At 36.5% G+C, this 18,152-nt stretch overlaps 1 protein-coding gene across 5 annotated transcripts in view; it reads left to right on the plus strand.

The window, feature by feature from the left end:
- OXR1 (oxidation resistance 1) overlaps window positions 1-18,152 on the plus strand; it is a 451,238-nt gene extending 433,086 nt beyond the window's left edge. For 3 of the 5 annotated variants that reach the window (XM_030863084.2, XM_070044055.1, XM_030863088.2), the window contains 5 exons: window positions 5,262-5,387; window positions 6,170-6,322; window positions 12,425-12,520; window positions 13,938-14,011; window positions 16,374-18,152. In XM_030863084.2, the coding sequence (XP_030718944.2) occupies window positions 5,262-5,387; window positions 6,170-6,322; window positions 12,425-12,520; window positions 13,938-14,011; window positions 16,374-16,509 (585 nt within the window). In that variant the 3' untranslated portion in view covers window positions 16,510-18,152. Of the gene's footprint in view, window positions 1-3,241; window positions 3,323-5,261; window positions 5,388-6,169; window positions 6,323-12,424; window positions 12,521-13,937; window positions 14,012-16,373 lie in introns of all 5 variants that reach the window. The other 2 variants (XM_030863081.2, XM_030863087.3) reach the window with 1 other exon arrangement.

Raw genomic sequence — 18,152 nt, forward strand, 5'->3', positions numbered from 1 at the left:
AATTGGGAGTGTGATACAGGACATTTTGTAGCAATCTGTCCATTTTCCACTTAGGTTTAATCTTTTGGGTAAAGTAATACATTCTGTACATGGAGTATGATTTACCAAGGGGTTAAAAATTAATTTGAGACTAATTCCAGATCCACCATATATACTAGGAATCTATATCTCTTTATTCATTTATTTTGAGAGGAGGAAGTATATTTCTCTAGTTGAGGCAGGAGATAGATGGGCCCCAGGCTGAGCAGCTGGAGTTTATCCCCTGTGGACAGATTCTCCAAGATGAATACAATAGCAGGAGGAACGAGAAGCTAAGACCTGCCCAGATGAAAGATAAAGGGACCATATATTTCTCGTTCTCAGAGTCAAGGAGACCTTTCCCACTACACATGCGCAGAAAGGCTCCACAGAGGTCAAAAAGGGAGGGGGCGTCACCCCATAGTAAGTGATGTCAACCTACCCATAGGCCTCTTCTCTAGAATTCCATCTCGGCTAAGAGATGCACATGCACACGTGGGAGGACCCTGAGATAAACCAATTACAGACCCAGAACCAGGCAAAGCAAGATAATTGGCCAAAGGGAACCCAGAAGAAATGTCCCATACAAGTGAGGTAAACTACTACGAGCACACAACTCTCGACTCTGAGTCTGCCCATGTGAGTCTGTTCATACGTACCCTTTTTCCTCCTGATAAATGCTTTACTTTTTTCACTACTTTTCATCTCTGGGAATGCATTTCTGCAAAGCCGACGAGCCAGGGACCTTGTCGCTGGCCACTGTCCCTGATGGTCTAGTGGCTAGGATTCAGCGCTCTCACTGCCGAGGCCTGACTTAAGTCTCTGGCCGGGGAACCGAAATCCTGCTTGAAGCTGCTGCAGGCTGAGGCCACCCCAAGATCATAGTCATTTGATTTCAAATCCTTTTTCTTTATTAGTTCACCTACTCTTTTGACAATATTGTGTATTATCATTCATCACAGCATGAGTAAATATTTAAAGGTAAGGAAGTGGTGAGTTTATAAATTCCAGAAAGGAATACAGTTCAAAAAAAAAAAAAAAATGAATGAGGAAAGTAGATTAGTGACCTTAAAGAAACTATGACTACCAGATGTTATAAGCTTATACTTATGATGCCAGTTTATGGTTCCCTCACTGATGATTCCTACTCTAAGTGATGTTGATACAATTAGTTTATAACTGATCCGTTTTGTGAGCAAATTCAATTTTACTTTCATCCAGGAACTGTGTTTTATATGGTAAAAGGAAGAGCTTTCAGTGTAAGATCAGTGTTGAGTAGAGGAATAGAAAGAATGCAGAGGAACAGTTAAGTCATATAATTTGAAAATTCTTGTCTAGGAAACTCTCGATTAGACTGAATGCCATAGGAAGAAGGAAGAAAGGTATAACTGGTCATTAAATATTTTGTAGAGATTTCTTTTGCTGGTCTTAGAAAAGCAAGCTGTGATTTTTATTTTTTTACTTTTAGTACCTAATTTTTCTTTCATCTTTATTGAAAATTCTGTTCTTAATTGAAAAACCTTTAATATTTTTAAATTAAACTTTCAAAATAGACAAAATATATAAAATAGTTGAGTTCTTAAAACTGAAATACTTTAATATCAAAAATAAAAACCAAAAATAAATATGGAGACTCTTCAACATTATCCTTTAGTCCTTAGGGTAATTGATGGAAAATTAAGTACAAGTAGTGTTAACCCCTGTTTAGTCTGTGGTGGGCACTATACTCAATCCTCTATGTGCATTTCATTTCTTCATTTTATTTACACAAAAACCCTATTTAGTATGTACTATTATTATTTCCACTGTTTTATGGAGAAATAGATAAGGAAGGGGGAAAACCTAGGTCCATCTGATTCCCCAGAGCTTGAAATCATAACTACTTTGGGTTTCTTTGTAAGTAGAGAGTCAGCTATCATATTGCAAGCATTCTTGCTTTTCAAAAGTCAATCTAATAATAATGGCCAGAATGGAAAATCTGTTCAGTTTCTTTTCCTTTTTTCTATTCTCATGTCTTTCATTGCTTTCAACAACTTTACAGCTCTTCATAGAAGTAGCTAATGCGTTTTAGTTGACTGGAACAAGAACCTTTTAAAACCTAGGTTAGTTTAAAAATCTAAACCTTTTATGGGTCAGTTGGTTTAACTGCATTTTGTGACCAGAACCTCTACACATAATTGATTGATCACAAGAGGAATTTGTCATAGGTCAGGAGAATTCAACACACATTTATAGCACCACCAGAGTTCACTATATTATGCTTACTGTTTTGGGAATTGTGTCACGATCTGAAAAAGCTGTAGCTGTTGTGTCAGTCTGAGGAAACTTGTCTGTTTTCATGGGCTTTTTATAATAATATTTATCTGTCAGACATGGCTTTCAAATTCAGCACCGTGCAAGAGACTGGTCTAGACAATTACAGAAGATATAGAATTTCCCTTAGAAATTTAGAATGTAGGAAGGTCATTACATTTTAGTCACAAATAACTGCTACAGTACCAACTACAAAGAGTTACTGTAGAGGAAAGGCAAAAACTTTCAGTTTAGGATCATTTAGAAAGACTAAGTGGACATGCCTGAGAGTGCTATTAGATATGCTTTTAAAAATCTAATTTTCTATTTCTGGAGCTTATTTTTCTTACTGTCTTAGGTTTTAAAATGTACTTCATATCTTTTTCTTGCTCCCCCACTTCTCTGTTCTGATACAGATCATGTAGCACGGGTACGTTTGTTACCTTTGCCTAGAAGAAATTTTTCCAGCATTGCCATTAGGATGTAACCTTTGAGTTAAAACTGATTTGAAGGGGAGAGTTGAAACTACCATTTTCTTTGTAAACTGCAAGACAGTTAGATTTTAGATGTTATCTTTGATATTAGCAAAGCATGTTATGTTTTATGTAGTGTTTCTTTTATAAAGGACTGTAATTCTATTTATTCAGTCAAATTCTGTCTATATGAACCTTAAGTTGTGTACTAGTAGTTATAAATAAACCTTAAGTTGTGTACTAGTAGTTAGTTGGATGTAGTAGTTAATAAGTTAAATTCATTCATGTGTATGTCACCGTAGTTTAATATATAAATCTCTTGGATTTTCAGCATGGAGTGGGGAAAGAAATCCTGATTACAGTTCTCTTTCCCATTTAAATTTCTCCAATTTTTGTTTTGTTTTGGCTGTTTTTCTCAACTGTCAGTGGAATTATTGTCTTCCTGTCTCCATATTCAGGTAGTGTCAGTGGCTGAGTATCACCGCAGGATCGATGCTCTAAATACTGAAGAACTGCGCACACTCTGCAGACGTCTCCAGGTGCCCCCTTCAGTAGTTTAAACCCCTCCAGAGATTGAATATTCCCTGTTTTCAGTGTCTTTTGTCAGGGCAAATCTCTTTTTTGAAGGATTCGTTTTGACTGCAGCACTAAAATACGCCATCAGAAAATTCCTTTTGTATTAAAGAGTACAGTATTGCCTTGAAGAGCTGTAGGACTTTCTTTTCTGGCATCTTTTCATTTGAAAAATGTTCAGAGGAATTTTCTGTTATTTTAGAACTGTTCTCAGTACTGTATTTCTTAGATTGATGAGGAGTTTTCATTTTACATTGGAAGAATGTCTTGGGTTTGAGGTAGAATCTTTACTAAATGGAATCCGAAAGATGTACTATGGGAAAATGTTTTAAAATTTAACGGATAGCAAGGTTCTCTTCTTTAAGGCTATTTCAGTTGTATCAACCCTACATCAAATATCATAATGAGATGAATTGTTTTTCTCCTTAGGTTTTCCTGGTTGGTATTAGAAATACTTCGGAATAGTATAGATTAGGCACTACAACTAGATAAATTGTTTAAAATTCTGTGAAATAATCTTTGTGATTTTTCAGGAATAAGAACTATATATTTGACCTCATTTTTCAGCTTGGTGTATTATTGTGTGTTTTCCTCTTCTTAATGAGATATGCTTTCATGGCTTTGCTAGAACTCCTGAATTTTTTTCTTTTCTTTTAATGCTTCTCATGCTGCCTTGGATATTTTTTAACCTTTCACATCATCAAAATAAGGGTAAAACATGATGATGATGTGAAAGAATTAATATAGTTTTCATCAAAAAACAATACAGTTCTAGAACATGTATTGGTTGAAAATATATGTTGTTTAGGTTTGGTAAGAAATCTGTTAAAGGAACAAAATTTAGCAAGATTTCATTCCTGCGTGGAATCACAGTCGTCGAGAATTGCTGCATTTTAGTTATCTGCTGCAATAGAATTCTGTTTTCCAAATTAAAAGTTTCATTTCATATATTTTATTTTCTAATATTACTGCATTTTATATATTAAAATAAAATTAATATGAAAAAGTGCCAACAGAATAAATTGTACAGGAATTTAAGTTAATCAACGTTTCTGTCACTTTAAGAATATCACTGTTGTTTCATATATTTTATTTTCTAATATTATTCCATTTTACATATGAAAATAAAATTAATAGGAAAAAGTACCAACAGAATAAATTGTATAAGAATTTGTTTTGATTTAATCAACATTTTATCATTTTAAGAATATCAGTGAGATCATTTCCATCAAGAAAAGCATACATACTTTTTAGTGCATCAAATTGTTCTAATTTAAAAATAGGTTTGTGAAAAAGTTAACTTTTAAATGTATTGTTTGGTTCAGCTAGATAAAGAAATTTCATGTTTAGAAAGTAAAAATTAAAAAGGCATTTCTAAAACTAATGGTAACCTTTTCAGTGAAGCAGATAAATTCACATACACATGCACACCAATGAAACATTATCCTTTTTTTTGGTACTATTTTTTAAATTAAAATTTTGGCACCCAGGAAGTTTTCTTAATTACTTTTGGCAAATTTTATGTTAACCGTGAAAAAATATTCTCACATATTTTAAATAGCACAGATAAAAAGCAAGCTAGCTGGCTCATTTTTTGCCCTTGAACAGAAAAATTAAAGTTTCCATGCAACTTACCTCTTTTTACCAGAAATGTGGAGTTTATCATTCAATACCTGTCCTTCCTCATGTAGTAGATGAGAAAAATGTCTGCTTATAAAAAAACTTTTTCTGCATTGGACATGCCATTGTTATTAGATGGAGCATCTTTTGCCTATTCTAAAATCCTAAATTAAAGCTTTAGCCACCTTTTTTAAGGTATAAGGTTTTATTTCTCTCAAAAGGCTAAAATTTTTGAAGGTTGGTTGCCGTTCTGTATTAATATGTTGCTGCTGTTTACTTCTTTAGATTACTACAAGGGAAGATATAAATTCAAAGCAGGTTACTCCAGTGAAAGCAGACCTGGAATCTGAATCTTTTCGACCAAACCTAAGTGATCCCAGTGAACTCTTACTGCCAGATCAGATTGAAAAGGTATGACATACCCACATATGTGCCTTTCTGAGTATGTGCCATGAGAATAAAATACCCTATTTTCAGTTGTTTTGAAAACTGAAGAAGCAGGGCTGCTGTTCCTAGTCATAGTCTTCAATGCAGAGAAAGTAAACAAAATATAACAGCTAGCTGTAATAGAAGATATTAGGAGGTTTGGGTAAGCAGACATTAAAATAAATAACAGTAGCAATTTAGATGAGACAATATAATGGCCAGTATTTAATTTCTTACTGTGTGCCAGTTACTTGCTTTATATGGGCAATCTAGTGTAGTTCTTGCAGCCCCTGTAGGAGTTGGATGCTCTTATTGTCACATTTTGTAAGTGAAGAAACGTGGGTGCAGAGAGGTTACATAAATGTTCAAAGCCATACAGTTATAACATATTGAAGCTTGATTTCTAATTCTGATAGTCTGCCTCTGGATTTGAGAGGTTATTAATAATCAAGCTAACAGTTCATCAAATATTTTTGTTAATTTGATACAGAGGATGCAAACAATAAGTAATCCATGTTTCTTGACTCTATTCTAATCTGTATATTGTTTGGTATGACTGTTTCTTTTCCTAATGAACAATTAATATTTCATACTGAGAAATGTACAGTTATTCTAAAAGCATCTCAGTATCTTTGACAGTGATATTTTCTACTGTTATTTTTGTAGGCTGCATTTTATAAAGTACTATTAAATTCCAACTGGATTAGTATCGTACAGATTAACAATAAGCAGCTATTGAGTATGTGTTAACAATTTATTTTTCAAAGCTTACCAAGCATCTTCCACCAAGAACAATTGGCTATCCATGGACTCTTGTTTATGGTACTGGGAAGCATGGTACAAGCTTGAAGACCCTTTATCGAACAATGACAGGTTTAGACACTCCAGTGCTGATGGTGATTAAAGACAGTGATGGGCAGGTATGAAAAATAACAACCTTACCTTTTAAGAGATGGTAGTAACAGTAATGTTAGCATATTCTTTTGATAAAAATTTTCATTAGTACATTTTATTAAGTTTAACTGGTAATTATTGAGTGCTTTTGATATGCAAGGCAATGCTGAGTCCTACAGAGGTATAGATATGAGCATGAATAATTAAACAGTTCCTGCCTTCAAAGGAATTACAGTCTGGTAGAAAAGAATACTAAAGTATGTGAGTATCTCTAAAGCCAAGCAAAATATGCCCAGTATAGTTAGAATCTGTAAAAAGTAAAAGGGGTGTTTAGATTGTTCATTCCTATCTGAGGGAGATAAGAATGAGGTTCCAGGAAGTAGTGGAAATTGACAGTCTTGAAATGTGGGTAAATTTTAGAAAGTTAAAGATAATTGTGAGAGATAGCTTCTAGATGGCAGAGGAGTAAGACGTGGAGATCACCTTCCTCCCCACAAATACATCAAAAATACATCTACATGAGGAACAGCTCCTACAGAACACCTACTGAACTCTGGCAGAAGACCTCAGACTTCCCAAAAGGCAAGAAACTCGCCAGGTACCTGAGTAGGGCAAAAGAAAAAAAAAACATAGACAAAAGAATAGGGACGGGACCTGCACCTCTGGGAGGGAGCTGTGAAGGAGGAAAAGTTTCCACACACTAGGAAGCCCCTTCACTGGCGGAGACGGCAGGTGGGTGGGGGAAGCTTCAGAGACACGGAGGAGAGCACAGCAACAGGGGTGCGGAGGGCACAGCGGAGAGATTCCCGCACAGAGCACTGCGGCCAACCAGCACTCACCAGCCTGAGAGGCTTGTCTGCTCACCGGCCAGGGCGGGTGGGGGCTGGGAGCTGAGGCTCTGGCTTCAGAGGTCAGACCCCAGGGAGAGGACTGGGGTTCGCTGCGTGAACACAGCCTGAAGGGGACTAGTGCGCCACAGCTAGCTGGAGGGGAGTCTGGGAAAAAGTCTGGACCTGCCTAAGAGGCAAGAGACCATTGTTTCGGGGTGCACAAGGAGAGGGGATTCAGAGCACCGCCTAAACGAGCTCCAGAGATGGGTGCGAGATGCAGCTATCAGCGCGGACCACAGAGACAGGTATGAAATGCTGAGGCTGCTGCTGCAGCCACCAAGAAGCCTGTGTGCAAGCACGGGTCACTATCCACACCTTCTCTCCTGAGAGCCTGTGCAGCCCACCACTACCAGGGTCCCGTGATCCAGGGACAACTTCCCCAGGAGAGCGCACAGTGCACCTCAGGCTGTTGCATCATGCTGGCCTCTGCCGCCGCAGGCTCGCCCCACATTCCGTACCCTACCCTCCCCCCTGGCCTGAGTGACCCAGAGCCCCCTAATCACCTGCTACTTTAACCCCGTCCTGTCTGGTTGGGGAACAGATGCCCTCAGGCGACCTACACACAGAGGCAGAGCCATATCCAAAGCTGAACCCCAGGAGCTGTGCGAACAAAGAAGAGAAAGGGAAATCTCTCCATGCAGCCTCAGGAGCAGTGGATTAAAGCTCCACAATCAAATTGATATACCCTGCATTGTGGAATACCTGAATAAGCAATGAATTGTCCCAAAATTGATGAGGTGGACTTTGGGAGCAACTGTAGATTTGGGGTTTGATTTCTGCATCTAATTTGTTTCTGGTTTTATGTTTACCTTAGTTTAGTATTTAGAGCTTATTATCATTGGTAGATTTGTTTATTGATTTGGTGCTCTCTTCCTTTTTTCTTCTTTTATATATATATATATATTCTTCCTTTTCTCCTTTGGTGAGTGTGTATGTATATGCTTCTTTGTGTTATTTTGTCTGTATAGCTTTGATTTTACCATTTGACCTAGGGGTCTGTCTTTTTTCACTTTGTTTTGGGTTTTTTTAGTATCGTTTTTAGCACTTGTTATCATTGGTGGATTTTCTTTTTTGATTTGATTGCTCTCTTCTTTCTTTCTTTTTAATTACTCTTATTTTTTATTTTTAATAATATATTTTTTATTTTAATAACTTTATTTTTCTTTCTGTCTTTCTCTCTTTCTTTCTTTCTTTCTCTTTCTTTCTTTCTTTTTTTTCTCCCTTTTCTTCTGAGCCATCTGGCTAACAGGGTCTTGGTCCTCCGGCCAAGTGTCAGGCCTGAGCCTCTGAGGTTAGAGAGCTGAGTTCAGGACATTGGTCCACCAGAGACCTCCCAGCCCCACGTAATATCAGATGGTGAAAGGTCTCCCAGAGATCTCCATCTCAACGTGAAGACCCAGCTCCACTCAATGACCACCAGGCTACAGTGCTGGACACCCTATGCCAAACAACTAGCAAGACAGGAACACAACCCCACCCATTAGCAGAGAGACTGCCTAAAATAACACAGACACCCCAAATAATAAGTTCACAGACACCCCAAAACACACCACCTGATGCGGTCCTGCCCACCAGAAAGACAAGATGCAGCCTCATCCACAAGAACACAGGCATCAGTCCCCTTCACCAGGAAGCCTGCAAAACCCACTGAACCAACCTTAGCCACTGGGGACAGACACCAAAAATAACGGGAACTATGAACCTGCAGGCTGCGAAAAGGAGACCTCAAACACAGTAAGTTAAGTAAAATGAGAAGACAGAGAAATATACAGCAGATGAAGCAGCAAGGTAAAACCCCACCAGACCAAAGAAATAAAGAGGAAATAGGCAGTCTACCTGGAAAGGAATTCCGAGTAATGATAGTAAAGATGATCCAAAATCTTGGAAATAGAATGGAGAAAATACAAGAAACGTTTAACAAGGACCCAGAAGAACTAAAGAGCAAACAAACAATGATAAACAAAACAGTAAATGGAATTAAAAATTCTCTAGAAGGAATCAATAGCAGAATAACTGAGGCAGAAGAACGGAGAAGCGACCAGGAAGATAAAACAGAGGAAATAACTACTGCAGAGCAGAATAAAGAAAAAAGAATTAAAAGAATTGAGGACAGTCTCAGAGACTTTTGAGACAATATTAAATGCACCAACTTTTGAATTATAGGGGTCCCAGAGAAGAAGAGGGAAAAAAAAGGGGCTGAGAAGATACTTAAAGAGATCATACTTGAAAACGTCCCTAATATAGGAAAGGAAATAGTCAAGTCCAGGAAGGGCAGAGAGTCCCATACAGGATAAAACCAAGGAGAAGCACAAGACACATATTAATCAAACTATCAAAAATTAAATACAAAGAAAAATATTGAAAGCAGCAAGGGAAAAGCAACAAATAACATACAAGGGAATCCCCATAAGGTTAACAGCTGATCTTTCAGCAGAAAGTCTGCAAGCCAGAAGGGAGTGGCAGGACATATTTAAAGTGATGAAAGGGAAAAACCTACAACCAAGATTACTCTACCCAGCAAGGACCTCATTCAGATTCGATGGAGAAATTAAAACCTTTACAGACAAGCAAAAGCTAAGAGAATTCAGCACCACCAAACCAGCTTTACAACAAATGCTAAAGGAACTTCTTTAGGCAGGAAACACAAGAGAAGGAAAACACCTACAATAACAGACCCAAAACAATTAAGGAAATGGTAATAGGAACATACATATCGATAACTACCTTCAATGTAAATGGATTAAATGCTTCAACAAAAAGACATAGACTGGCTGAACGGATACAAAAACAAAACCCGTATATATGCTGTCTACAAGAGACCCACTTCAGACCTAGGGACACATACAGACTGAAAGTGAGGGGATGGAAAAAGATATTCCATGCAAATGAAAATCAAAAGAAAGCTGGAGTAGCAATTCTCATATCAGACAAAATATACTTTAAAACAAAGACTATGACAAGAGACAAAGAAGGACACTACATATTGATCAAGGGATCAATCCAAGAAGAAGATATAACAATTGTAAATATTTATGCACCCAACATAGGAGCACCTCAATACATAAGGAAAATGCTAACAGCCATAAAAGGGTGATCGACAGTAACACAGTCATAGCAAGGGACTTTAACACCTCACTTTCACCAATGGACACGTCATCCAAAATGGAAATAAATAAGGAAGCACAAGCTTTAAATGATACATTAAACAAGATGGACTTAATTGATATTTATAGGACATTCGATCCAAAAACAGCACAATACACTTTCTTCTCAAGTGCTCATGGACATTCTCTAAGATAGATCATATGTTGGGTCACAAATCAAGCCTTGGTAAATTTAAGAAAATTGAAATCGTATCAAGTATCTTTTCCGACCACAACACTATGAGACTAGATATCAGTTACAGACAATAATTGCTGGAGAGGGTGTGGAGAAAAGGGAACCCTCTTGCACTGTTGGTGGGAATGTAAATTGATACAGCCACTATGGAGAACCACATGGAGGTTCCTTAAAAAAACTAAACATAAGAGATACCATACAACCCAGCAATCCCACTACTGGGCATATACCCTGAGAAAACCATAACTCAAGAGACAGGTACCACAATGTTCATTGCATCTCTGTTTACAATAGCCAGGGCTTGGAAGCAACCTGAGTGTCCATTGACAGATGAATGGATAAAGATGTGGCACATATATACAATGGAATATTACTCAGCCATAAAAAGAAACAAAATTGTGTTATTTGTAGTGAGGTGGAGGGACGTAGAGACTGTCATACAGAGTGAACTAAATCAGAAAGAGAAAAACAAATACCATATGCTAACACATATATACGGAATGTAAAAAAAAAAAAGAAAAAATGGTTCTGAAGAACCTAGTGGCAGGACAGGAATAAAGATGCAGATGTAGAGAATGGACTTGAGGACACGGGGAGGGGGAAGGATAGGCTGGGATGAAGTGAGAGAGTGCATGGACGTATATACACTACCAAATGTAAAATAGCTAGCTAGTGGGAAGCAGCCACATAGCACAGGGAGATCAGCTCGGTGCTTTGTGACCACCTAGAGGTGTGGGATACGGAGGGTGGGAGGGAGGGAGATGCAAGAGAGAGGAGATATGGGGATATATGTATATGTATAGCTGATTCAATTTGTTATACAGCAGAAACTAACACACCATTGTAAGGCAATTATACTCCAATAAAGATGTTTTTAAAAAAATAAATAAATAAAATTTATAAAATAAGTAAAGATAATTGTGTGAGGATGAGACCAAGAACAAAGTCCCAGATAAGGAAGAGACGGTTTGGTTATTCCTGAAACAGCAAGTTCATAAATGGGCAGAACACGTCTTTGTTATTGTCAGACCTAGTAGCTTCATTTTGGGAGGTGGAGGTGGTGGTACAGAGTTTCTGGGGTGCTGGTAATGTCCTGTTTCTAGGTCTGCATGAAGGTTGAATGGAACTTTGCTTTGTGATGATTCCAAATTGATCTGTATCATTGTATTATATATATATATATATATATATATATATATATGTACATACACACCTTACAATAAGAAAAGTCTATTTTAAAAATTGAGTCTGGAAGTAGAATGTCAGGAGAGATAGTGACTGTAGAGATCATCGAACTCTACTTTGCCATTTCGTGATCTGGAACCTTAGACCCACAACATTGAAATGACTTGTCCAGTCCTCTTGTTCATTTATTCATCCTTTTTTTAGGGTATCTACTGTGTGTCTTGTACTGTGTAAAGGCAAGGCATTACAGGACCAAACAATTCAGACTGAAGTTCTGTCCTCATGGAATTTACTGTCTAATGAAGAGGAAACTGGCATGCCTTTTTAGTAGTAGAATGTTTACCCATACTGAGGGGTTTTTGCTGTCGTAAGTGCTACAGTACCACAACAGCATGTTGTCCTCACTGTGTGTACATTGTCATGCTGAAATGTGGCTACCACTTTTTTAGATTATCTTTTTGTTATAATAGACATGTTTTTAGATTTCAAAACTAGGAAAAATCTGGTTTTTTCCCACTGAGAAACTGATATGCTTTGTACCTGACAATAATATGAATTGTGTGACAACTGGTCATGTTTCACTTCTTTAAGTACAAGTAGACAAAACTATGCTAGATTAAACTTTTTGCATTTTACTTAAACATATATACTGAGACAGTGCTTACCGAAACAAATTAATAGTCATGTCATTGAACGTGCCTTTTTTATCCTTAGGTTTTTGGTGCATTGGCGTCTGAGCCATTTAAAGTAAGTGATGGCTTTTATGGTACTGGAGAGACCTTTGTTTTTACGTTCTGTCCACAATTTGAGGTAAGAACACTTATTCCAGTTATATTCAGTTTGTGAAGAGGTGTCATCTTGAATAGAACATTCACTTTGGAGTCCTGCATACTTGCATTTGACTCTCAATCTCTGCCTTTTACTAACTGATAACCAAGCACTTTTTTGACCATTGTGAGCTTCAACTTTCCTGTGGTTAGAATGGGGATCATAAAATGTAACAAGGTTGTTTAAAAATTAAATGAGAATCATATATGTGTAACACTTGGTGTGGTACCAGAAAGACATCATGGGCTCAGTAAGGAGTATACGTCATTATTACTGTTTTGTTTATTAATTATCTTTGTAAAATTTCTAGAAACTTTTAATGACCAAGTTTAATGATGTCAGTCTTGAAAATTTTAAAAACAAATTATTTGGGGTTAAATCAACAGTGATTACCTGATTTCATTTTCTTTATTGTGACTTGACTAAAATTAGATACATTCTAATGCCAATGAGATCTGAAATTTAATACATGCATTTTAGTGAATGTGTAACTGTTTAAAGCATTGAGTGCAATCTCAGAGTCTCTGGTACAGTCAGGTTCAGCATGTCAGACAGTACCTAAGAGATGAAATTATAACCTTGAAAATAGGGATCAACACAGTTGGTTTTTTAAAAAATTGTCTTTAGGAACAGTTTCTATAATGAACAAAATAGGATTTGATAACATAATAGGAATGAACTCTCTTAACAAATTTGGGTTTAAGTGGCTCACCAGATTAACTAGTGCTTTCCATTCCTTCCATAAAACATATCAACTGATGCCTACAGCTACCTGGAAGCTTGTAGTTGTTACAGATTTTTGAAGTTTCAGTTATACTTGTTTCCAGTCCTTTTTTATGATGCTGTTTCTACCTGGTAACTAATAATGTAATTAAACAAATGTTATATGTATATGAAAAAGTGAGTGCTAAAGTGTATTTTATTGAAAACTGTAATGAATACTTTGGAAAATTTTTATAAAGGTGAGGTGCTATAAATTGATGTTGTATTAGGTTTAGGTAGAACTTGCATGAAAGGTTAAAAATATTTAAGAATATTAACATCTAAAAGTTTTACCCTTGAATGTCTCAAGTGTTTTTATGTTCACTCCTCTTTAAAGAAATTGAAACTGGAAAGCATAAACACGTGCTATAGGCTTCTGTGAGAATAATGATAGGCAAATTCATACCCAAAGAAAAGACCTTGGCCCTATACCAAAATGTTAAAACATTATCAAATTAATGTTCATTTATATTTGATGCTAAAATAAAAGTTAATGACATCTACTCAGTTTTTAACTAATTTTCTACTTTCTTTAACTTTTCTCATTAACCATTGAACTCTTGTAGTCAGAAAAGAGAAATTCACATAGATAGTGATATTTTCATCTACATATTTAAAGCTTTTGTCATTTTTGTAGGTCTTTAAGTGGACAGGAGATAATATGTTTTTTATCAAAGGAGACATGGATTCACTAGCTTTTGGTGGTGGAGGGTAAGTCTCTTGAACATTTGACTGTGAGATTTTGAAAGAAACTTTAAAAATTCATTTGTGGGGCTTCCCTGGTGGTGCAGTGGTTGAGAGTCCGCCTGCCGATGCTGGGGAAACGGGTTCATGCCTCGGTCCGGGAGGATCCCACATGCCGCAGAATGGCTGGGCCCGTGAGCCATAGCTGCTGAGCCTGTGCGTCTGGAGCCTGTGCTCCGCAACGGGAGAGGCCACAACAGTGAGAGGCCCGCGTACCGGAAAAAAAAAAAAAAAAAAAATCATTTGTGTTATTTATAAAATCAGCTATCTTTGGAAAGTTTTGACATTGGAATCCTAATTTATATATTATGACTAAGAAAGTATAATATTTGCAAGAAGGTGCTTGAGTGTAGTATTTGAAACTTTTGGTAGAATACTACTCATCTCAAAATGCTGTTTAGTTGATTCCCCTTTGATTAACCCTTTTGATTAAAACCCTTCTTTTAAAGTCTAGTGACTTCTTGATAGTTGAAAGAGAAATACACTAATCCCTTAGAACTTCTCAAATTTTCAGAAAACCATGGTGATATGTTCTTTCTCTCAATTTATAAAAAAGGTCTAAAATTTTTCATGTTATTCTACCCTGGAGACTATTTGGATTGATATTTTAGACAATAGAAATCTGTTTTCCTGTTAAAAATGTTAGTGACACCCCCACCCCCGATTTTCAGGGCTTGTTTTCTTTTTTTTTAACAGTATGAGTAATCAGCAGTTTGATTTGATTCTTTTGGCATAGCAAGCATTGTGAGAAACTTTGTTTTTTTGTTCTGGTATTCCACCTTCATTTAGTCTTCATGGTATTTGGGGGTAGCTTGCTCTACTGCCTCCTAGCCTAGACTCCGCAACTAGCCCTTAGCAAACACGACTTCCTTCATTTGTTATTTCTCTCTATCCTTCCGGATCGGAATAATGTATGCTAAATAACTCCTAAATTTATAGAAGTGTTATTTGTTTCCCACATTTCAGGATATATAATAATAATTCGTTCAGGCCACAGAATCTTGTTAGCCTGGATAGTCATCATCCTGAGTGATTCTAGCACATTCTCTTACAACTTCTCTATAGATAGGTATTCGGAAGACATGATTTCAGTGATTAAAAATTAACCATGGTTATGATAGCCTTCTCTGAAGGACATAACCAGGTAACTAAAAACCATGTTATTTTTAGTTGTTGGAATTAGCTTATAATGTTTATATGTTCCAATTACACCTTTTTTGTTTGGGGAGAAGGCAGAGTCATTCGTCCCTACTCCAATGGTGGTCTTACATGTGATTCAGTTAGCTCTCCAGGAAAGCCTCACAAGCAAGTGGCTTATAATTTCAAGCTATTAAGGGTGCCTTTAGTCTTTGAAAGTAATGTACACAATGTCATTAGATATTTGCTGCAACTTAGTGTTAATGATGCAACGTGATTCCAGCAGCTAAACTCACCATTGGGTCAGTTGATAACAAATTAAGACAAGTTTACAGTCTTTGAAGGTGAGTACAGTCTCAGAAAATGGGAGCTGTAAGGACTTGATATTCCAGAATTCCAAACAGGAGCCCCAAAGAAATCAAAATCATGTGATGGACTGAATATAGGCTTTGGAGTCAGATAGACCTCATGCAAATTCCAGCTTCAACATAAATCACATGTGGGACCTTGAACAACTCAAGTCTAAAGTTTCCTCAGCTGTGAGTTAGAGATTGAACCCTTGGGCTTCCCTGGTGGCGCAGTGGTTGAGAGGCTGCTTGCCAATGCAGGGGACACGGGTTCCTGCCCTGGTCCGGGAGGATCCCACGTGCCGCGGAGCAGCTAGGCCCCATGAGCCATGGCCGTTGAGCCTGCGCCTCCGGAGGCTGTGCTCCACAGTGGGAGAGGCCGCAACAGTGAGAGGCCCACATACCTCAAAAAAAAGAAAAAGAGAGTGAACCCTTAACATTAACCACACATTTTATTTTAGATGATAGGGAGTTTTCATGTCGCTAAGAAACTCATGTTAAATATATTAAAACCAAACAGCAAAGAGAAATTCATAATACCAGGCAAAGAATAACAGAGTAGTACCTGCCTCAAAAGCTAATTCTATAATTTTAGAGAGTTCATCTTACTCCTTGATCTATATGTTAAGTGATTTTATAATGGGATATGAACAAAACAAAGTTGCCTTGTGCCACTTTGTGTGGAAAGGAGTAGGGAATGGTTTTGAAAAAAATTTTTAGAGTTGTTGAATATTGAAATGTCTCATTAAATTAATATTTTACAACCTCTGCAATTATTCTTTTACAACTTAGGGCATAAGTATTAAAAGATTTTTGTTAGAACGATTTTCTTCTATGTATTACAGGGGAGAATTTGCCCTGTGGCTTGATGGAGATCTCTACCATGGAAGAAGCCATTCTTGTAAAACATTTGGAAATCATACACTTTCTAAGAAGGAAGACTTCTTTATCCAAGACATTGAAATCTGGGCTTTTGAATGAATATAATGCTCTCTCTCTTAGCAGGATAATGGCCCAAACCTGACATGGACAAACAAGCATTGTTTGGAAAGTTCAAGAAGCAATACAATGTAACATGTAACTCATGCTTTAAAAATAGTTCATATCACCATTTCTTACAGCTATAATTTTGGAATTTATTTTTAAAATCATGTTTCTGTCCCAGAGGTTTTTAGGGTTAGACCATGGTGTGGGTCCCTGCAGTGTAACAGCTTAGGTTTTGTCAGAATTTTGGTAGCATTTTGATCATAGTGACCACCTCATCTATAATCCATGTTTTCTCAGTCTCCTAATAGGATGGTGCTCTTTTGTTGAACCTATTTTGGTTTATTATTTTTTAAACTATATTGATTGTTTTAGTAGAGTAGTCTAACCTGGGATATTGAGGGAATGAAGACTAGGTACTGCTGTATCTGTGAGGTTGGCACAGGTGACTTTTCGACATGCTCCGCTTAGTTATTCTTATAAAGGAAAAAACACATGCCAAAACAATGCATACTTCATACACCACTGAGTTCTAGTTTTAATTCACAGTACAACATTCTCTTTATTAATTTTGCCTGTATTCTCAATTTCATTTTAATAAAAATGAAATTTGAGGAAAATTCTGATTGTAATAGACCACAGTGCACATGATCTGCAGGTTTGGGCATATGCTTTCATCGTTGAATTACCTGATAAAGAGTTATAAAATGACAGAGGAGAATGAGAACTTGATGATTCTACTGAATTTAATATATCAAGCAAGAAAATATACTATTTACATATTTGTAGCTTAGCAGGGCATTATCATAACTACAGAAACTAAGAGACAGATGCATATTTCGTCAACATATTGTGTCAGGTATACTGTTTTATAGTTCTGTTGTTTTAGCCTTGTTGCACACCAACTCCGAAAATAAGGTTCCTGTTCAAAAGAAAAGAAAAAAAAACCTTGTGATTTTTTTTGAGTGGTATATGTTATTAATCACCATTAGCATTTGCTGTTATAAAAGGGCAATGATTATAGTAGAATATTGTAACTCAGTAGACTTGTTGAATATGCAAACTTACTGTCAAGTGACCTCAAAAAAAGAAAAGATAAAATATATCAGTAGTTCTTATCCTCTTTTGTAGGAAACCAGTAATAAGCCATTGCGGCAATAATTCATCAGTTAATTTCAAAGCTTCATGTAATGCAAAAAAATCCTGCCGTTATACATGTGACAGTGACCTTGTGCTGAAATTTCAGCTATTCCAGGTAAACATTGTATATTATCTTGTAAATTAATGTTTAAAGGTAGTTTTGTTCTTATAGAAAGTGTTGATTGCCAGGTTGCTTATAGCACTTTAAATTATTCTAAAAATGAAATTATAAGCCAAATATGTTGGCTTAAGTAGATTTAGTTGTATAGTACTTGGATATATTTAGATCTTTTGAAAGTTTAGATAATTATCTAAAGAAAGCATAATGCTAATGAAAAAGAAAATCTGATAATCTATTTAATATGCTATTGCCGAATATGAATAGAAATACAGGGCATCGTTTCCTTGTTTATGTAAAGCTCTCATTAAAAGTTACTACCAGTGTATAGATTAAATGTTTACAATATAGGGAACTGTAAATAAATATATCAGTTTCTTTC

This window comes from Globicephala melas, chromosome 17, assembly GCF_963455315.2.
Source record: "Globicephala melas chromosome 17, mGloMel1.2, whole genome shotgun sequence".
In the NCBI taxonomy this organism is placed as follows: Eukaryota; Metazoa; Chordata; class Mammalia; order Artiodactyla; family Delphinidae; genus Globicephala; species Globicephala melas.